Source organism: Mus caroli, chromosome 16 (genome assembly GCF_900094665.2).
Source record: "Mus caroli chromosome 16, CAROLI_EIJ_v1.1, whole genome shotgun sequence".
NCBI lineage: Eukaryota > Metazoa > Chordata > Mammalia > Rodentia > Muridae > Mus > Mus caroli.
The window spans coordinates 17,830,894-17,849,155 of record NC_034585.1 but is presented as its reverse complement, the minus strand read 5'-3'; the positions used below and the strand labels follow the sequence as shown (position 1 = coordinate 17,849,155).

General features: G+C 48.7%; 1 protein-coding gene and 1 non-coding gene across 8 annotated transcripts in view; both read right to left on the bottom strand.

The window, feature by feature from the left end:
- Eif4g1 (eukaryotic translation initiation factor 4 gamma 1) overlaps positions 1-15,933 on the bottom strand; it is a 20,398-nt gene extending 4,465 nt beyond the window's left edge. The window contains exons 1-29 of one of the 7 annotated variants that reach the window (XM_029470357.1): positions 15,771-15,902; positions 14,992-15,048; positions 14,686-14,779; positions 14,333-14,419; positions 13,845-13,865; positions 13,151-13,327; positions 12,842-12,941; positions 10,780-10,892; positions 9,894-9,986; positions 9,619-9,685; positions 8,544-9,356; positions 7,845-7,933; positions 7,569-7,755; positions 7,329-7,462; positions 7,067-7,225; positions 6,720-6,908; positions 6,403-6,600; positions 5,849-5,995; positions 4,993-5,229; positions 4,726-4,830; positions 4,461-4,620; positions 4,129-4,229; positions 3,042-3,144; positions 2,724-2,820; positions 2,296-2,522; positions 2,042-2,160; positions 1,749-1,921; positions 1,410-1,535; positions 1,194-1,275 (exon numbers count right to left, since the gene is read on the bottom strand). In XM_029470357.1, coding sequence (XP_029326217.1) covers positions 1,194-1,275; positions 1,410-1,535; positions 1,749-1,921; positions 2,042-2,160; positions 2,296-2,522; positions 2,724-2,820; positions 3,042-3,144; positions 4,129-4,229; positions 4,461-4,620; positions 4,726-4,830; positions 4,993-5,229; positions 5,849-5,995; positions 6,403-6,600; positions 6,720-6,908; positions 7,067-7,225; positions 7,329-7,462; positions 7,569-7,755; positions 7,845-7,933; positions 8,544-9,356; positions 9,619-9,685; positions 9,894-9,986; positions 10,780-10,892; positions 12,842-12,941; positions 13,151-13,327; positions 13,845-13,865; positions 14,333-14,419; positions 14,686-14,745 — 4,164 coding nt within the window. In that variant the 5' untranslated portion in view covers positions 14,746-14,779; positions 14,992-15,048; positions 15,771-15,902. Of the gene's footprint in view, positions 1-1,193; positions 1,276-1,409; positions 1,536-1,748; positions 1,922-2,041; positions 2,161-2,295; positions 2,523-2,723; positions 2,821-3,041; positions 3,145-4,128; positions 4,230-4,460; positions 4,621-4,725; positions 4,831-4,992; positions 5,230-5,848; positions 5,996-6,402; positions 6,601-6,719; positions 6,909-7,066; positions 7,226-7,328; positions 7,463-7,568; positions 7,756-7,844; positions 7,934-8,543; positions 9,357-9,618; positions 9,686-9,893; positions 9,987-10,779; positions 10,893-12,841; positions 12,942-13,150; positions 13,328-13,844; positions 13,866-14,332; positions 14,420-14,685; positions 14,780-14,991; positions 15,049-15,770 lie in introns of all 7 variants that reach the window. The other 6 variants (XM_029470359.1, XM_029470361.1, XM_029470360.1 and 3 more) reach the window with 6 other exon arrangements.
- Positions 4,328-4,402, bottom strand: LOC115029652. Its single transcript, XR_003835213.1, has one exon. It is a non-coding gene; the product is annotated as a small nucleolar RNA SNORD66 (small nucleolar RNA).
- Positions 15,934-18,262: the final 2,329 nt, after the last annotated feature.

Below are 18,262 nucleotides of genomic sequence, written 5' to 3'. Positions count from 1 at the left end.
AGGACAGCCAGGGCTATACAGAGAAACCCTATCTCAAAAAAAAAAAAAACAAAAAAGAAAATCACTGGATCACAAAAGATCACAAAAAGGTAAACAACCAAGTCTACATATCTTATCCTAGTATATATAGTAGATGCATTTCACCTATATATTTCCTTTCCCAAACAATTTTGTTGATTTAAAAAAAAACTTATTGTTTAGCAGTTAAGAACACTTGTTTCAGTCCCAGTATCTACACTGTGGCTTCTCAACCACCCACAAGGCAGGTTCCAAGGATTCTGACATACTCTTCCGCACATACATACATACATACATGCAAACAAAACACTCATATAGACACACAAAATAAAAATAAACCTAAATAAGTAAAATTAGTAAAAAAGCCAGGCAGTGAGTGCCTTTAATCCCAGCACCTGGGAGGCAGAGGCAGACGGATTTCTGAGTTCGAGGCCAGCCTGGTCTACAGAGTGAATTCCAGCAGGTACCCTGTCTCGAAAACAAACAAGCAAACAAACAAACAAACAAAAAATGCCCATTTCCTACATTCAGAAAACCTTAACAGTAATAAGGTTTTCATCTTCATACCTACACCTTCATCTTCACAAAACGTCCCTTTCAATCTTGTCTTATACACCTCAGAGTTCTAGACACCCAAACTTCACACTACATACCCCACTTCTTACAACCACGGGCCCCACTCTCAACTTGACGTTTTCAAGGCCCTACATTCCAGACACCAATTAGCTTTCATAAAATAGTTGTAGTGCTCAAAGGTGGTCTTCCATTGTAAACACTCCATGGCCGGCCCTGAGATACTGTCTCCCTATCTCCCATTTCACTCTAATCACTGAGGCTCCTATCTCTTCCTCTGTTCTGTACCAAGCTGGAGTTCACACTGTTTAGCTGCTATAATCCTAGGGTCTTGGTCTATAGTGAACTGTTCAAAGAAACACCAGTCAAATGAATTAGCCATGGGTCTAGGGTCTTTTTTTGCCAATCTTCCTTCAGCCCAGGAAGAACTCATGACACAAACTACCTATTTAACACTTTTCCTCTTTCAAGTATAAAAAGTATTCCTAGCATTACAAATACTACAGGCCAACAAAGGACCAAGAGGCTCCATGGTCACCCAAGGCAGCCAAAGCCATAAAAAAAGTCTCTGAATATATCAACCTTTGAAAGGTTCAACTCACCATGCTCTTGCATAAGAGACCCAGGATCTCCAGCAATAAAGCAGCAGCCTTGCCCATGGGTCTCAGAGGCTTCGTAATTTCCCTGTAAGAAAAATCATCAAGCCTGATGGCCTCCAAAAGCCATTATTACTCCATTCCTCTCCAAACCCAAGTCTGTAATTCGTCTCACTTCCTCCATTCTGTCTCTCATACCCACAAAAGGAAGGGAGGGCCTACCTGAAGAGCTCTCCCATGGGCACCCCATCTTCCTGGAGAATAGGTGTTATCAGTTCTGCCAGGTAAAGCCATACATGAGGGATATCAATTTCCATGTCCTCAGCCAATTCTAGTGTTTCATACAGCCTGAAAAGGGAGGAATAAGGGGTCAGGGCATTTAGAGATGGGTTAGACACCCTGGTTCTAGGGAAATACACAACTAAAAGTCAAATGTGGAGGCCCCTCCAGAAACATTTTCCAGACATGAGACAACCTCCAGCTAAAATCTGAGATTTCAGGAATCCCACAAAGGAGAAGGAATTGGTGAGCTATGCAGATACGAACTAACATGGATCATACCCTTGATAGTACTGGGCAGTAGAGAGGTGCCCCGCACAGAGCAGTTGGTGTAGTAGTCGCCCCATATGCTCACGAGCAATGGTACTACGCTCCAGCGTGGACTCGATGCCAAGCCGTACGAAGATGAAGAGCAAGGAGGGTGAAGCCAGCTCCTGGACACACTGTACTGCCTCCTGAGGCAGTACATATGAAGAAGAAAACCATCATTGCCAGCCTATGTAGACGATGCCAATCAGCATGCCTCCCCTTCCCCAACCCTTACAAGCAATCACTAGTCCCTCCCCAGTGCCAACCTTCATGTCATTGAGATGGAGATATTCCTCAATGATGGCCTTAGATTTCTTCTCCACCTCATCCACAGACAGCGCAGCCTTTGGAGGGCTCACTGGAGGTAGAGTGGCTTCCCGCTTCACTACAGGGGAAGAGCTTTTCAGTGACTGGGCTTAAAAGAATCCAGAGTTTCTCAAGAAAGTTGGGGAGTACTCAGTCCCATATCACCCATTAGCCTTTCCCCCCATTCCTCTACAAGCCTTCCCTTCCTTCTCACCAGGATCCCGACCACGATCCTCTGTGAGGCTAGCTGCCTTGCGGAGTCCCTCAGGCTGGGATGGCCGCTCTCTACTTCGCTCCTCCACTTCTTTGCTAAAACTTCGCTTGGTGGCAGGTGTTCTGGCACGATCAAGTCGGTCCCCACGGTCACCTCCCCGCTCACTCCGCTCTAGACGGTCTCCCCGGTCCCCAGCTTTCTCACCTCGTTCCCGGCTTAAGCTACTCCTGGAAGACAAAACACATGGTTTCTCACCTGTACCACTCAAGCATTTTATGTGACTATCCAATATTCAGGGCAACTGCGGGGTCTCATTCTTGTCATCAAGGACATGTCCAGGCAATAAAGGAATGAGAAATCCCTATGCTGTGACAACTAAAACCCAATCACAGTATTATTCTCTAACAACCCCATCCCCAGAAACTCACCTCTGTACAATACGTCTGTTATCTGTGTTCTCTGCGGGTAATGTTTGTTGAAGAGCAGAAAAGCGATTCAAGGTAGCTGGACGAGTAGCTTCTGATGCTAGGAAAGGCAGAAAGCAAACTTCATGAACCCATTTCTACCTTCCAAGAGCTAGAGTTGGATCCCATTATTGTTTAGGACTCTTGGTCACAAATAATTCAGGCCTTGGCATCATGTATAACTCCTAAATTTATTCCCTAATTACTTATTCTGTATAGGAAAGACGAACTCAAGGAAGCTGAGAATAGCAAGTACCCAACTCCCTACAGTGGCCTCCATACCTGTGTCTGAGGGCTTGGCTCCTGAGCCCCCACTGCTGCCCTTGCCCCAACTCAGTCGTCCTCCAGGTGCAAAAAGCTGGTTGTTAGAATCAATGGAACCAGGCTGCCAAAGGAAAGACAGCAGACTCGTATGTCTTACCTAGCTTAAGCCCTTAGCCCAAATGACGGGTGAGGCAAGCTTTGACTAAACAGTCAAGAGAGTTAATATTTTAGGGCTTTGCAATCCACAGCCTATGGCTACTACTCATTGTTATTATAATGTGAAAATAGTGTTACCATAAAGGAATAACTTGTCATATCAAGTAATTACCCATAGACAGTAAAATTCAAGTTCTAGATACTTTTTTAAAAAAGGTTTACTATGAATATACTGTTCTGTCTGCATGTAGGTCAGAAAAGAGCACCGTGGTTATGAGCCACCATGGTTCCTGGGATTTGAACTCAGGACCCCCGAAAGAACTGCCAGTGCTGTTAGCCTGAACCCAAATTGTACACTCTATATACTCTATCACCCCTTTACTTTCTTCGTCTTTTCTTTCTTTTTTTTTTTTTTAAGATTTATTTGTTATTTATAGGAGTACACTGTAGCTATCTTCATGTACACCAGAAGTGGGCATCAGATCCCATTACAGATGGTTGTGAGTCACCATGCTAGGAATTGAACTTAGGACCCTCTGGAAGAACAGTCAGTGCTCTTAACCGCTAAGCCATCACTTAAAATGTAGAAACCATTCTTGGCTTGATTTTGGTGGGAGTTTTTTTGTTTTGTTTTCCCAAGACAGGGTTTCTCTGTGTAGCCCTGGCTGTCCTGGAACTCACTCTGTAGACCAGGCTAACCTCAAACTCAGAAATCTGCCTGCCTCTGCCTCCCAAGTGCTGGGATTAAAGACGTGTGCCACCACTGCCTGGCGATTTTGGTGTTCTTATCAGCTTACTAAGACCAATGTGAACAAATCCTTTAGTGGGTGACGGTTCATCTAACTAGTCTAAGTTCGGCTATCACCACCCTAACTGGGGGAGGGGGGGGCGCTAATGCACACTTCATTCTCATCACCCTCCAACTCACTGACTCCAGAAAACAACCTACCTTTGTGATCTTGGTGAGCCGTGAGGTGTCAATGGGGCGACTGCCTTTGCTAATGGGGACTGTATTCCAGCCACCATCATCCACAAGTGGAAGGCCACGGTCTGAGGAAAGGAAAGAGGAAGGGAGGGAGGGAGAGTGGGGGGAACATGTTGGAGTAACAAGTCCTGACAACCCCTTCTTGGGCCACCCTTAGCCTCTCTTCCTCAGGTCCTCAATCCCATCATGTGGTCTCAGTGGCCCAGACACGTGGCACTGACAGAAGTCATCAGCGGAAAGGATAGCATCATATCCTCTAGGAGCTCCTGTCTCCTCAGCCCGAGCCTCACACTCACTGATAGGCGGGCCTGGAGGGCCACCCCGACGTTTGTCGCTGCCCTTGGCCATGAGCTGCTGTACTTTGATATGTTCTCGGTGCTCTTCCATCTCAGCCTCCTTGTGAATTTGATCAATAGTCTTAGGACCCTGATCCCCTCGGCGTGGCACCCAATTACTCTTTGGGAACAAAATAGAAAGAAAGTTATTTTGGGGTTGGCGGGGATCAGCCAAGGTAGTATCAGAAACTAGAGTAGCAAATGAAGTGGGGAAGAGAACACATACCTGCCGCAGATCCAGTACATCCTGCAGCATGAAACGGATGCGAGATGAGGTCTTCTTTTCTTTAATGATTTTTTCCATTTGGTTGAAATACTGATCCATTCGAGGCTAGGCAGCAAAGGGATCAGAGATCAATTGTCTCCCCCTTCCCTCTTTTTTTTTTCTCCTGACATTGGTTAAGCATCCCAAACCCCTCAGCCTGTATCTTGTCAGCAAACAGGAGACCCATATGCCTTACTCATTTCATTCCCCACATCCCAGGACCTCTACCTTGGCTTTTGCAAAGTCCAGGTCTTTGCCTATAGTGGTGAGGAGGCGGCAGAGGCATTCCAGGGACTCCTCATCATGGTTCTTAAGTAGCTTGACCACACAGTCATGCATTATTGCTTCTGTTAACATCTTCAACTTGAATAACTCTCCAATAAACTTGATATTCCCTAAAGAGCGCCGCCTAGCTATGTCCCGGGCTTCTTCTAGCTCTTCTTTCAGGCGTCCCCGTTCTTCTGCCTGTCAGACAAAGATTATGTCAAAAAGATAACCAAGGAGCTAGAGAGATGACTCAGATTAAGAGCACTGGCTGCTCTTCCAGAAGTCCTGACTTCAATTTCCAGCAACCACATGGTGGCTCACACTCACAACCACCTGTAAAGGGATCTGATGCCCTCTTCCGGTGTGCATGAAGGCAGAGTTCTCATAAACATAAAATAAAAAAGCAAATCTTAAAAAAAAAAAAGAAAAAAGGATAAGCAGGGGGACCTTGGAGAGAGATGGGTCAGTGGTTAAGAATACTTCTGCTCTTGCAAAAGACCTAGATCCAGTTCTCAGGGTCCGTGTGGTGGCTCAGAACTAACTCCAGTTCCAGGGAATCCTGTACTCCCTCTGCTCTTCTGACACCAGATATGTACACTGCACACATATACACATAAAAGCTAAGGACAAAAACCAAACAATCAGCTGGCTACAATTCCTTCTCTGCACATCTGGACAGCCAGCCAGTCCAGCACTAAGCACTCATGCCCTAAGGTAGAGAGAGCCCCCAAGATCCTTTAATGGGGTCCAGACTTCTAACTGGTAGTGGTGAGGGTGGGTGTGAGTACAGGGTGTGACTGGCAACACATTAACTCACCGTAGCAGCTTCATCCATCTCTTTTTGCTTTTTTTCAAAAACTTCATCATCATCTTTGTCTTTCTCAAATTCCTTCTGGCACCGATTTAACAACAGTTTTCGAAAATTCACAGTCACTGTTGGCTTTTCTGTAGTGGGCACTTTCAGCTGTAGGCCAAAGATCACATTAAGATCAGCTCAAGGCAGAAAAGGCCTTTCAAGTCTCCCCAAAAAGCCTATGCTGTACTGCACACTTATTTAGCTACCATAACAGACAATGGGGAACCAAGTAAAGTTGTACTATAGGATCCCCGGGAAGATGCAGGAAGCTAGACAGTAAGATTTAGGAAACTGGGCCAGCAAGATGGCTCATAAGGTAAAGAAGCCTGCCATGAGAGCTTGGGAATCTGAAGAATCTACATATAAGTAAAAGAGAATTGACTCCACAAGTTATCCTGATGACTGCCAACTGTGTTAAACATGCAACTACATAGACATAGGCAAATAAAATGTTAAATAAGTAAAAGCATGAAAAACCATCTCTAAGAAAGACTTAGCAAATGGTAGAAACTAACCGCCATGAGGCAGCGGCACATGTTGGCATAAGCCACAGAGAAGTTGGGCTCTGAAATGGCTTTCTCAAAGATGAGGTCAATAACTCCTTTGAGGCGTTCCTCTGTGTCAATGGCCAGCTGTGTCACCTGCTTCATCAGCTGCTGAAACATCTGGGGTGTCAGCTTATTCAGGATGGAGCGTACCCTGCGGAACAGGTCCTGTGGAGAAGAGAGGATCTAGTGAAGAACTCAAGATAAACACAGGCTGCTGAGACAGTACAAAATGGGTCTGAGCCCAGACAGTGTAGTAAAGACAGTGAGGTAGGACTTGCTAGTACCTGGGTCTTGCTTCCATCAGCATCCTCTTCCCCTCGATCCTTATCAGCTGCTGTCCGTTTGCTACTGGGTTTCCAAGCCTTCTCTGCTTTGTTTAGTTTTATGTCTTCAGTCATTATCACTGAGGAAATGATCTTGCGAGTTTCCTTTCGTGGGCCCTGCTGAGAGCGCCTGGGTCCCAGGCCAGCCTGCTAGACAAGGGATGAAGACAACTTAAGACAGAGTACAGCAAATACAATATGTGACCCCATTTCCACACAGCTCTGAGACAGACTTCTCCCCAGTGGATGACACATGTAAGATTCCACCCCATTCGTTAACAATCTGCCCCTCAGCCAGCCCCACTCACCGGCCCTCGGGGCAGCTCCCCACCTGGCCCACCCCTTGGGGGCCCACGGTTGCTGAGGGCTGGTCGGCCAAGGTTGGCAAAAGATGGAGTGAAGTCTGGGCCACAGTTTATGCCAGGTAGTCTGGAGGGATCCAGTTGCCGAAGTGGTGTTTTATTGGCCTGCAAAGAAGATTGGTGTCTTATAAACAGGTTAGGATGACTGTCTTCTCTTTGGCGACCTCAGGTACTTCCAGATCAAACCAACCTTCCTCCAAACACCAACCTTGTCCAGCACCACATCAGTGATATGGGGCAATCCTTCTGGCTTCTGCATGCTGGCAAAGATGAACTGAAAGCCCAGCAGGAACTCCCTGTCATAACGCTTCTTTTCTTCAAGGTTTAGAGGCTTCCACTGATCTGCAAGAGAGGATGCATCAATCACACTCCTGTGTCCTGCAATAGGACACCCATTTCTCATGGAGGTAGCTAAGTATTTCTCAACCACTCTTCTTCTTAAACACACCTGACTTGTACTCATACTTCTGCTCCCCAGGCTGGATGTTCTCAGCATTGTGAATTTTGTCTTCCTTAGAGTCCCAGGTTTCTTCTGCTTCCTCGGGCTGTGTGGGCACCGTGCTGCCCTCACACTCTGGGCTTGGGTTGCTGCCAGTGGGAGGCTGATTCTCTACCTCTGGTACTGCTGGGTCCGCCTTCAACCATAGATGAACACCCAGGTTCAGTTGCATGGTCACTGCCTCCAAACCATGCCATCTCCCTCAACTAATTCTTACTTCCTTACCTCCTTGAAGGCATCTAAAAGGTCACCTACAGCCTCCTTCTTATTTAGCTCTTTAATTTTCCGTCTCCTCTTTGGCACAGACACTGCCACTAAAGGAGAAAGAAGAGGATAAGGTGTGAACAATTTAAGTATCCCTAACAGAGAGAAAGAGAAAAACAAGTGACAACCAGCCATAGCATTCCTCTACCCTTCACCCACTTTAAATGATAAAATCGGCTCTATAAATTAGGCATCGTGGCAGATTTTTGTAAAGTTGAGAAACAGAGACAAGGTATTAGGAGTTCAAGGCCAGCTGGGGCTACATAAGACCTTGTTTAAAAAAGCTTGAGTCAGCCGGGCATGGTGGAGCACGCCTTTAATCCCAGCACTCGGGAGGCAGAGGCAGGCAGATTTCTGAGTTCGAGGCCAGCCTGGTCTACAAAGTGAGTTCCAGGACAGCCAGGGCTACATAGAGAAACCCTGTCTCGAAAAACCACACACACAAAAAAAAGCTCAATGGCAGCCTATTTTGTGGGGCTGTTCCTAAAATGATGGAGCACACCTTTAATCCTAGCACTCGGGAGGCAAAAGCAGGCAGCCAGACTACATCAAGATCCAATCTCAAAACAAAGCAAAACATTAAGAGGTGCCAAGTGGGAAGTCAGTGAAGAAAGCATCTCCAGAATGAGCAATGTCAATCATCCAGCCACACCTCCTTACCCTGGGTAGCTGCTGCCACCTCTAAATTCTGAGACAGCTGGGCTGGGACAGGAGTGCTGTCGAGGGGGACGTCCTCTCCTCCCTTCTCACTCTCAGCTTCTCCACCTTCTTCTTCATCGTCGTCTTCTTCCATTTCTTCCTCCTGAACAGGAGAAGTATCTGAAGGAGCCACAGGTGGAGTGGGAGAGAGAATGCTGGCCAGTGCTGCTGATGAAACCTTCTTGGCCTGTTCCTCTGGCTCACTGACTGGGCTTAAATCCACAGCTGGTGGTGAGGGGGCTCCGTTGAGCAGTTCCTCAGGCTGGGCAGTTGGAGCAATGGGCACGAGCGATTCAGAAGCACAAGCTGAAAGAGGGGGAGGAGCTGGCTCTGTGCTTGACTCCACCTCTGGTTCCAGATCCTCAGATGGGATCACCCCATTGGGCTCATGAGTTTCAACCCTGTGAGGCACCAGGGACGTGGAAACCTGGAGAGGACTGGAAGAGAACTCAGATTCTGGAATGGGTTTGCTGAGTGTCACTTCTACTTCCAGTATGGGTTCGGCAAGAGTGGGTTCTGGAGAGAGGCAATATGGCTCCCCAGTTTCACAAGAGATAGGGGTCGATTCTTCTACAGATATTGGTATCATCCCTGTTGTCATAGTGTCCCCAGGAATAGAGAGGACTCCAAGATTAGACTCAGACCCCGGCTCCAAAATTGGGGGTGGTGATGGGGTTGGAGAAGGCGACGAAGGCTGAGATTCTGTGCCAGGGCTATGCTCTGGGCCAGGCAGTCCTGGCCGCCCCCCAATGGCTGCTCCCTGCGACCGGTCATCTGCAGGAAGAAAGAATGCATGACAGCAAGTCCTTCACTGTTCTTGTTCTTTTTCTTATTGAAGCTTACTTCCAATTTAACAAAACACATCCCAGCCTTCTCCCACCTTGGCTTTTCTCACCCCTCATCCAAACAGTGCAACTTCAAACCCACTACAAGAAACCTAAGTCATTCTCTGGTACTCAGTTTGAATCACTCCTTCAAGTGTGAATCCTCACACTCCCCACTTCCCCCATAAAGGTTGTGTCACTGTCTTCCTTACCTGGCCGGATAATGACAGCAACCTGAGGCGACTCCCCATTGGGTTGAGGCTCCAGACTACCTCCCGTCTGCAGGACACAAAGCATTATAAGTTTGCACTGAAGAGTTCCACACCCTTCTCTACTAGAGTCATTTCTACTTTAGCTCTGCCTAGAAATCCAGGAAAGCAGGGAAATGGGAAACAAACCCCTAAGGTGAAGGAAAAGATCAAGTGACTTGGAATCTAGGGCAGAATAGCTGTCCAAACCAAGGTATCACTCAAAGATATGACAGTACCTGGGGAGGAGTGGGTGTGGAGGCAGTGCGGGCCCCAGACATGATCTCTTCTGTGATATCCTTCCCTCCTTGGTTTGGGTCTCGAATTCGGATCTGGGGAAAAAAAGCTATAGGATGAGTGGGAAGCAGAGGGAGCCCGCCTCTCCACCCTGTCCCCCTCCTAACACTCTGGGCCAACCTCCCACCCCTACTGGGAAGCAGGTGGGTGGGTGCCAGAAACCCCATGAGTTCTACTGTCAACCCATCCGGCTGCTCTTGTAGTCGATGCCCTAGCCTCCACCCCAAGACTCTTGACCTCACAGAGCAGCCCAGTACATCACAATGCCCCTCCCTCCCTCCCCTCTACCCACCAGCAACCCCTAAGTCAATAGCCAAACACCCTAGGCCTAAAGACCCCCATCAAACATCCGGCTAGCTCACTTGTGGCTAGTCGGTCTGATCTCTAGGGGTAGGGCCCAGATGCAGTGGGTGGAGCCAGGGTGACTCAGCGGCTTCCCCAGCCCTGGCACCCTATTCTGGGCACCATGCCCAGGGCTTGAGGACTGAGCAGAGGCGGAGGCCTCCAGAGCTTCCAGGACCAAGGAGTTAGGAGCACAGAAAACAAACCATTTCCAAAGCTAACCACCAGCATCCCCAAAACAACCATACATCTTGTGAACCTACTAGAGCCCAAGTCTCTTGGGTATTTCCCCGCTGCCCAATAGTCTTCTTCTGAGTTCTTCTACACAACAATCCCCTTACAAGGGACTTCTTCCTCCACAGACCTTATTCTCTGCTTATATTCAAAGGTCTATGAAGTTTTGCTCCCACAGGCCCAACATTCCAGCCAACAGCAGACCATGAGTATCCCTTTCCAGGTGTCCCAGAGCTCCTAGCTGCTACTTACAGTTTTCCGTTCCCTCTTAGGAGCAATCTGGGGTGGCTGGTTCATCAAAACTGGGGCAGGAGCCACACTAGCAGGAAACTGCTGCACACCTTGGGCTGGGTAATAGGCTCCAGCTTGGGGGAAGAAGGACAGAAAAGATTCGTGACAGCCTCAAGATCCAAACATATACTAATATGTGTTTGAACACCTCCCACTGCAGAACCTCTCATCATACACAGCCGGCCCCTTGCCCTGCCCTGCCCGCCTCCCCAGGGAATTAGGTGTCTGTCAAAGCAGGGGAACCAGTTTGAACTGTATTTACAAGAATTCCTCACAGACACACACACCTTGTAGGAAAGAACTCCTTCCTCTCTACACTAGCTACCAAGTACCTGTTCTACCCCACAAGGCATTTCATTCACACACACACACACACACATGCACACACACCCCAACCCAGCAACACACATGCACACCCTCAACTTGAGACACAATTAGCTCTTTGGCAGGGAATGAACAGGGTTTTCCAAATTGTTTCACTTAAGCTGACTCAAATTCCTAACTCAGCCCTTTGCAAGGGGCAACCATAACAAAAAGTAACATCCAGCTTAGAGAAATAAAAATTCCCTAAAGCAATTGTTTCCAAAGCGGGGTAAATTTGTAGCTCATCCCTAGTTCCCACTTGTTCCTTTTGAAAGTATCAATGGTGGTTGTATGTTTAATCACACTCACTCACACACACACACAACTATACATGTATTGGAAGTATATATATAAGATCTTCCTGATGGGAAATTTTTTTTTTAGATACTGCTGCAAGCTTAGCATGCTAACATACGCTTGTAATTCCAGCAATCAGAGGCAGGGGGAACACTGCAAGTTTAAGACTAGCCTGGTTTACATGACCAAGTTTCAGGCCAAGTTAGAACTACCTAAGACTGTCTCAAATAAAGCCAATAAAGTTCACAGAGTTTTTTCTTTGAACATAAATGAGAACTAGCTACAAAAACCACTCAAATCCACATTACTGTCTCCCAACTATGAAAAGAAACCCCATGTAAAGTGCACTAACTTGGCTTTCAAGTCAGAGCCTGTATGTCTTTCAGTTTATTTTTTATTATGTGTCTATGTGGAGGTATGTATCTGTGCAGCCTGTATGTCTCAGTTTATTTTTTATTATGTGTCTATGTGGAGGTATGTATCTGTGCAGCCTGTATGTCTCAGCTTATTTTTTATTATGTGTCTATGTGGAGGTATGTATNTATGTGGAGGTATGTATCTGTGCAGCCTGTATGTCTCAGCTTATTTTTTATTATGTGTCTATGTGGAGGTATGTATCTGTGCAGCCTGTATGTCTTTCAGTTTATTTTTTATTATGTGTCTATGTGGAGGTATGTATCTGTGCAGCTATTCAGAAGGTCCAAAGGGTTGGATCCACCAGGAGTTGAAAGTTGCAGACAGTTGTGACCTGCCTAACACGGGTGCTGGTACGGAACTTGGCCTCTCTGCAAGAGCAATTCACTGGGCTGTACCTCCAGCCCTTTCTTTTTTAAATGATTAGCTTATTTATTCATTTACGTGTGCATGGGCTGAGTGGAAATATGAAAATAACTAGTGGGAGTCAGTTGTCTTCCTACCACCTGGGTCCCAGTGATCCAACTCAGGTTATCAGGCTTGGGGGCAGGTGCTTTGACCCACAGAGCCAGACTGAAGTCCCTAACCCTGTTTGTTTTGAGACAAGGTGTTCCTATGTACCTGGCTGTCCTAAACTCACTACATAGACCTGATTGGCTTCAAACTAAGAGATCTGCCTGTCTCAGCCTCCTTAGTGCTGGATGGGATTAAAGAAGTACACACTTTTACTTCTTGAAGTAGGGAAGATTCCAACTCTCTTGGCAAAGGATCAAAACTTCCTTTACCAACATATGTTAAATATTAGGCACTAATCCCCATCATCTATTAATCCTATCATTTTAAAAAACCAAAAGCATACAAAAGAATAGCTTAGCAGCATTTAGAAATATTGAATACCTGAGCTGTTCCCTAGGATACACTCTCCGCACCTACTCCTTGCCCGGCTTACCATAGGTCCCAAACTCGGTAGGGCTTGCACCTGGATAGAAGCCTGGGGCTCCTGGCTGCACAGGGTACTGCTGTGTTGGGACAACATATGTGGAACGCCCCTGAAGGGGGTTGGGGAAGAAAAGAGGGAAAAGAAAGAGATGAGAAAAACTACAAACACCACACACAACAGATTGTGAAGTAGGGTAAGTCAAACCTGGACAATGACCAGAAGTCCCACCCCTATAAGAGGAATGGGTCTAGAAGGCCAGGTAGGAAAAGTGGAGGAAGATTACACACTAGGTAACCTGCCTTCCAGCCCCAGCCTCACCTGTCCAGGGATATAGTAGGCTCCTTGGGAGGCTGAGTAGGAGATCTGGGAAGGGATCATCATTACTTGGGATCCAGCAGGGTAGACATGGGGAGCTGGGCCAGGACGGGCAGGGGCTGCACTCTGCACTCGGGAGGCTGCACTGCTAGGGGGCTGGGCCCGGCTAGGGTAGAAGTGCTATTAGGAAGACGGAAAGCAAGTGGGGTCAAAATGGGAGGAACAAACAGCAAAATCAGCATTCCACAATGTCCATACAGTCTTAAGAGTACAGCACTTCAGCGCATGGCGATCAATCCTTCCCAAGCCCCACATGACCAACTGATGGCTAAGTGGCCTCCTGTACTAACACTTGCCTTCAAACCTGGATGAAAACTGTCCTGTAACTCTCCCTGCCATGCACACTCAAGTCACCTCCAGACTACCCCTCCAGCATCATGCCCTTCTGATCAACAGACTCCCCAGCATGCACGATCCCTTCAAGTACCGAGGCTAACTGCTACATGCAACAGTCTCCCAGCTCTGGGATACTTTGCTTGTCAACAGTTGACCTCTAACATGCAGTATTTGGACTCAAACTCCTAAAGTGCAAACAAGGCACCCACCATGAACATCCCAATCTGTGTCTAGCTATGGACTAGGGTGGAGGATGGGGTGACACCAAAGAGGTGGCTTGGGATTAGAAAAGGGGTATTACCTGCAGAGACCTGAATCCTCCCTGAGAGCACATGGGGACAGGAAAGACGACAATTATCCCCAAGGTGATGGAGTGGGGTTAGGGGGAGTGAAGTAGGTAGGAAAAAGACCCTTCCACTTGGGGAGAACTTGGAGAACACACACACAAAAAAAGCACAGCTGGAATGTTTATCTCCTTACAGTTCAAAGAGAACGGGAGAAGAGGAACAGGGTAATGCCAACCTCCTAGTGTAGTAAAGAGCTGGCCGCAGGGCCCACAGGACAGCCTCCAATGTCCAAAGGCTCAAAGACCCCAGTAATGCCACTCTCACACACTACGAACTTCACAAAGGGTCAACCACCCTAAGTAACTAACAGCAGGTAAGAACTCAGCAACTGTCAGGGAATGGAGGGGCAAGTATACAGTGTCCATAGTTCCCATACTAGCCCCAAAACAGCAGCTCATTTTCCCAGTTCCCACCCAAGCCTACTCAAGCCACAGTCCCTCACCTGGCGGGGCTGAGAAGGCGTGTTCATTTGTGTCGCTTGAGGCGTGCTAAACACCACCGGTGCAGTCTGCCCCGGGGGAAACGCTGGCTGAAGGGGAGAGACCAGAGTTCAGCAAGAGGGGAAGCCTGGGTGGGGCTTAAACCCAAGCTGGTGAAGTACGGGGTGCAGACCTGTAGCAACAGCCTCAGCAGTCCACATGTTCCCTCCCTGTGACAGCCCCAGGGACAGCCAGGGGCCCTATCTCAATTTGGCAGCAGGCAGCTGCACTTTGCCCTGACACAGATGGGGGTGGGAAAACTAGGAGCTGCGTGACCTCCACCCCGCCGGAATCCTGATCATTTAGCCTTGATTACCTGTGGGAGTCCAGGGGACCTGGCGGGTGGGGGGCCTGTGGGCTGGGGAGCTTTGTTCATTTCATTTGGTGCCACATCAGGGTCCCCCCAGCACCTGTTGGAAAGAGCAGAGCTCGGAACGAGGAAAGGACCCAAGCTTATGGCAAACGGGCTGGGGGAAAGGTTGTATCAAGAGCTAGGGCCAACACGGATTAAGGGAGGTGCCAAGTGAATGCAGAAACAGAAAACATACAGCCTGAGGACCCCACCAACACACCGCAACACCCTGACCCCACCCTTGCCTGCTCAAACAGCCCACTCACTCACCCCCTCGGTTAAGAATAAGTCCACAGTGCGGCCTACAGGTTCTGGGCATCCGAAGGCCTGGGGTTGGGAGGTGAGGGGTATCAACCCGGCTCCACGGGGCCCAAGACCAACCAGACCGGAAATTCCAGGTCTCGCTGGCACCAGGCTCCCGGATCACAAATGAAGCCGGCTGCTCCGGCCGTGATATCCCCACCCCCCACCCGGGGACACCGGGTTCGAAGCCTGCCGCGGGGCACTCGCGCGGGGCCGGAGAGGCCTGAGGCTGCCCGGGAACACAAGCCAGGAAGGGCGCGAGTCCGGCCGCACCAGCAGGGCGGGCGGCGACCGCCGCGAAAGCCGGCTCGGGGCAGGCGAGGGTCGGCCGCCGGGCGGGGCTGGGGGCTCCTCCCTGCCCGCCGCCGCCGCCTCCCAGCTCTGCGCAACGCGGCCAGTGCCAAAGAACAACGTGTCACTTCCCGGCGGCCGCCCGGGCCCCGCAGGGGGAGGGGGTGGCGGGTCTGCGCCGCACAGCCTGCGCCGGGCCCCGGCCCAGGCCGGGCGGAGGTGGCTGTCTCGCCGCCACCCAAGCGCCCTCCCCGCCCGGGCCCTGCTCCCCACCCCCACCCGGGCCCGGCCCGGCACACGTGGGCCGGGGATCGGCCTGGCGAGTAGGGCCTGGGCGCAGGCTCGGAGCCGGGGCGCCCGGGCGTCGGCGCAGGGTGGCGGGCCCCGGCCCGGATGGCGGCGGATGCGGGGGGAGGGGTGGGGGGCCGGGTCGGGCCCGGACATGGCGGCTTTACCTTCAGTCTCCTTCAGTCCGCGCGGCCGAGCCCCACGCAGCCGCACAGACGTAGTCCACAACCATTTCCGGCTCCCCGCACAGATCCCGCTCGGCGGCCACCGCTTCTCCGCAGGCGCAGCCAGCGCCCCACGTGACCGGCGCAGAGGGCGGAGCTGCGCTGGCGCCGGGGAAGCACATGGGATTTGCTCCGCCCCGTCACGTGACACCCACTGCCCGCCCCCGTGTCCCCTCCCGAACTTTGGAACTCCCAGGCCGACCCCCTCTGAGGCTCTGGCGGTTCTTTAGTTCATTCATACTTTGCGCAAGCATTTATTGAGCGCGTGAGTGCTAAGTGAAGTGCCGGCCTGGAGCTCAGAGTGCGGAATCTAAAAAGCAGTCCTGCCCTAGTAAGTGTAGTGTGCAAATTATGCAGCCTCTGAAAATGCTATAGATTTGATCTTTGATAGACCTATTAACAAAGGAAATTCAATGTTGCACCAAAGAAACTGACGCAATCTAAAGAATCAATTTTACATTTGTTTTAAAAAAAAAAAAAGTTGCTCCTAGGGAAACGCAAAAGTCAACATGAAAACTTTGGAATAATGGAAAAAGGAATCCCAAAGCTGTATGTGTGCTGACTGTGGCTAAAGCAGGGAATCAGTTACCATAAGCTTTAAAGAGGGAAATGTCACCAGGCGGTGGCGAACCACGCCTTTAATCTCAGCATTCCAGGAGAGGCAGGTAGATCTCTGAGTTCAAGGCCAGCCTGATCTACAAAGCAAGCTCCATGACAGCCAGAGTTACAGAGAGAAGATTTCTGAGATGGTTCAATGGTTGGAGCACTGGTTGCTCTTTATTGCCTGCTCTTCAACAGGATCTGGGTTTACTTCCCATAAGACAGTTCATGTCTGTGTGTAACTCTGATTCGTTAGAATTCTGCCCTCTTTTGCCCTCTAAAGGCACCACGTATGCATGTGGTGCACAGACATGAAAGCAAAACATTCATACACATAAATGTTTAAATTTTAAAAATAGGAATATTTGAACTGGGTGGTGGTAGTCCACACCTTTAATCCCAGTACTCCAGGGGCAAAGGCAGGAGGATCTCTGTGAGTTAAGGGCTAGACTAGTGTATAGAGGTAATTCAGGACAGCTAGGGCTACACAGAGAAACCCTGTCTCAAAAAACAAAAAAATAGCCAGGCTGTGGTGGCACACACCTTTAATCCCAGCACTTGGGAGATAGAGGCAGGTGGATTTCTGAGTTTGAGGCCAGCCTGGTCTAGAGAGTGAGTTCNAAAAAAAAAAAAAAAAAAAGGAATGGTTTCTGGAAACAAATAGCTTTTCCTCCCATTTGCTTCTGCTACTCCAAGCTACATCCTGCCTTTTTTGTTTCTACATGTCCATCTTTCTCCTACTCCCAGACTCCCCTGCCCAATCCAGGTACTTTTTCTCTTGGGGAGAGGTATTATTGGGCACTGAATCTAGGGCCTTGTACTTTCAAAGGCAAATACTCCACTGAGCCACATTCTCAGTCTTCTTTCTTGGGAGGATGGAGAGGAGGGGGTTTCTCTATGTATTTTTATTTTTTTATTATTTTTTTTATTTTTATGGGGGGGGTGAGACAGGGTTTCTCTGTGTAGCCCTGGCTGTCCTGGAACTCACTCAGTAGACCAAGCTGGTCTCGAACTCAGAAATCTGCCTGCCTCTGCCTCCCAAGTGCTGGGATTAAAGGCGTGCACCACCAGTTTTTTTTTTTTTTTTGNTTTTGAGACAAGATCTCACTATGTAGCCCAATGTGCCTTTGGACACAAGCCAGTAGTGAACTTTCTATCAGACTCACAAGTAGCTGAGGTTACAGGCCTATAGCACCTGACTCTGGCCTTAGGCCATCTCAGTGGTACCAAGTACCTCTGTTCACATTCCAGCACAACACTGGTCACAACACAAACAAAATTGTTTTCATGTGACTTTCTGTTGGGTAGTTCAGGGGATGGGGACAAGATTTCACCCTATAGACCAGACTCACTTTGAAACCTTTTATGAGCTGGGCATGGTGTAGCTCGCCTTTAATCCCAGCACTTGGGAGGTAGAGGCAGGCGGATTTCTGAGTTCGAGGACAGCCTGGTCTACAGAGTGAGTTCCAGGACAGCCAGGGCTACACAGAGAAACCCTGTCTGGAAAAAAAAAAGAAAGGAAGGAAGGAAGAAAGCAAGCAAGCAAGCAAGCAAGCTCTTATGCCTCAGCTTTCTGAGTGCTGGGATTACACGTATAAGCCATCACACCTGGTTTATGCTTATTTAAAACACTTTTATTTTAATTATATTTGTTTTGTGTGGGGGGCAGGGTCAGCAGACAACTGCTAGTAGTTGGCTCTCTATCTTATAGGTCCAGAGAAGGTCAAATCAGGTTTGCTTAAGCTTTACTTACTTGCTGGTCCTGGTTTTTGTTTAGTTTTCTTTCTTTCTTTTTTTTTTAATTGGATATTTTCTTTATTTACATATCAAATGTA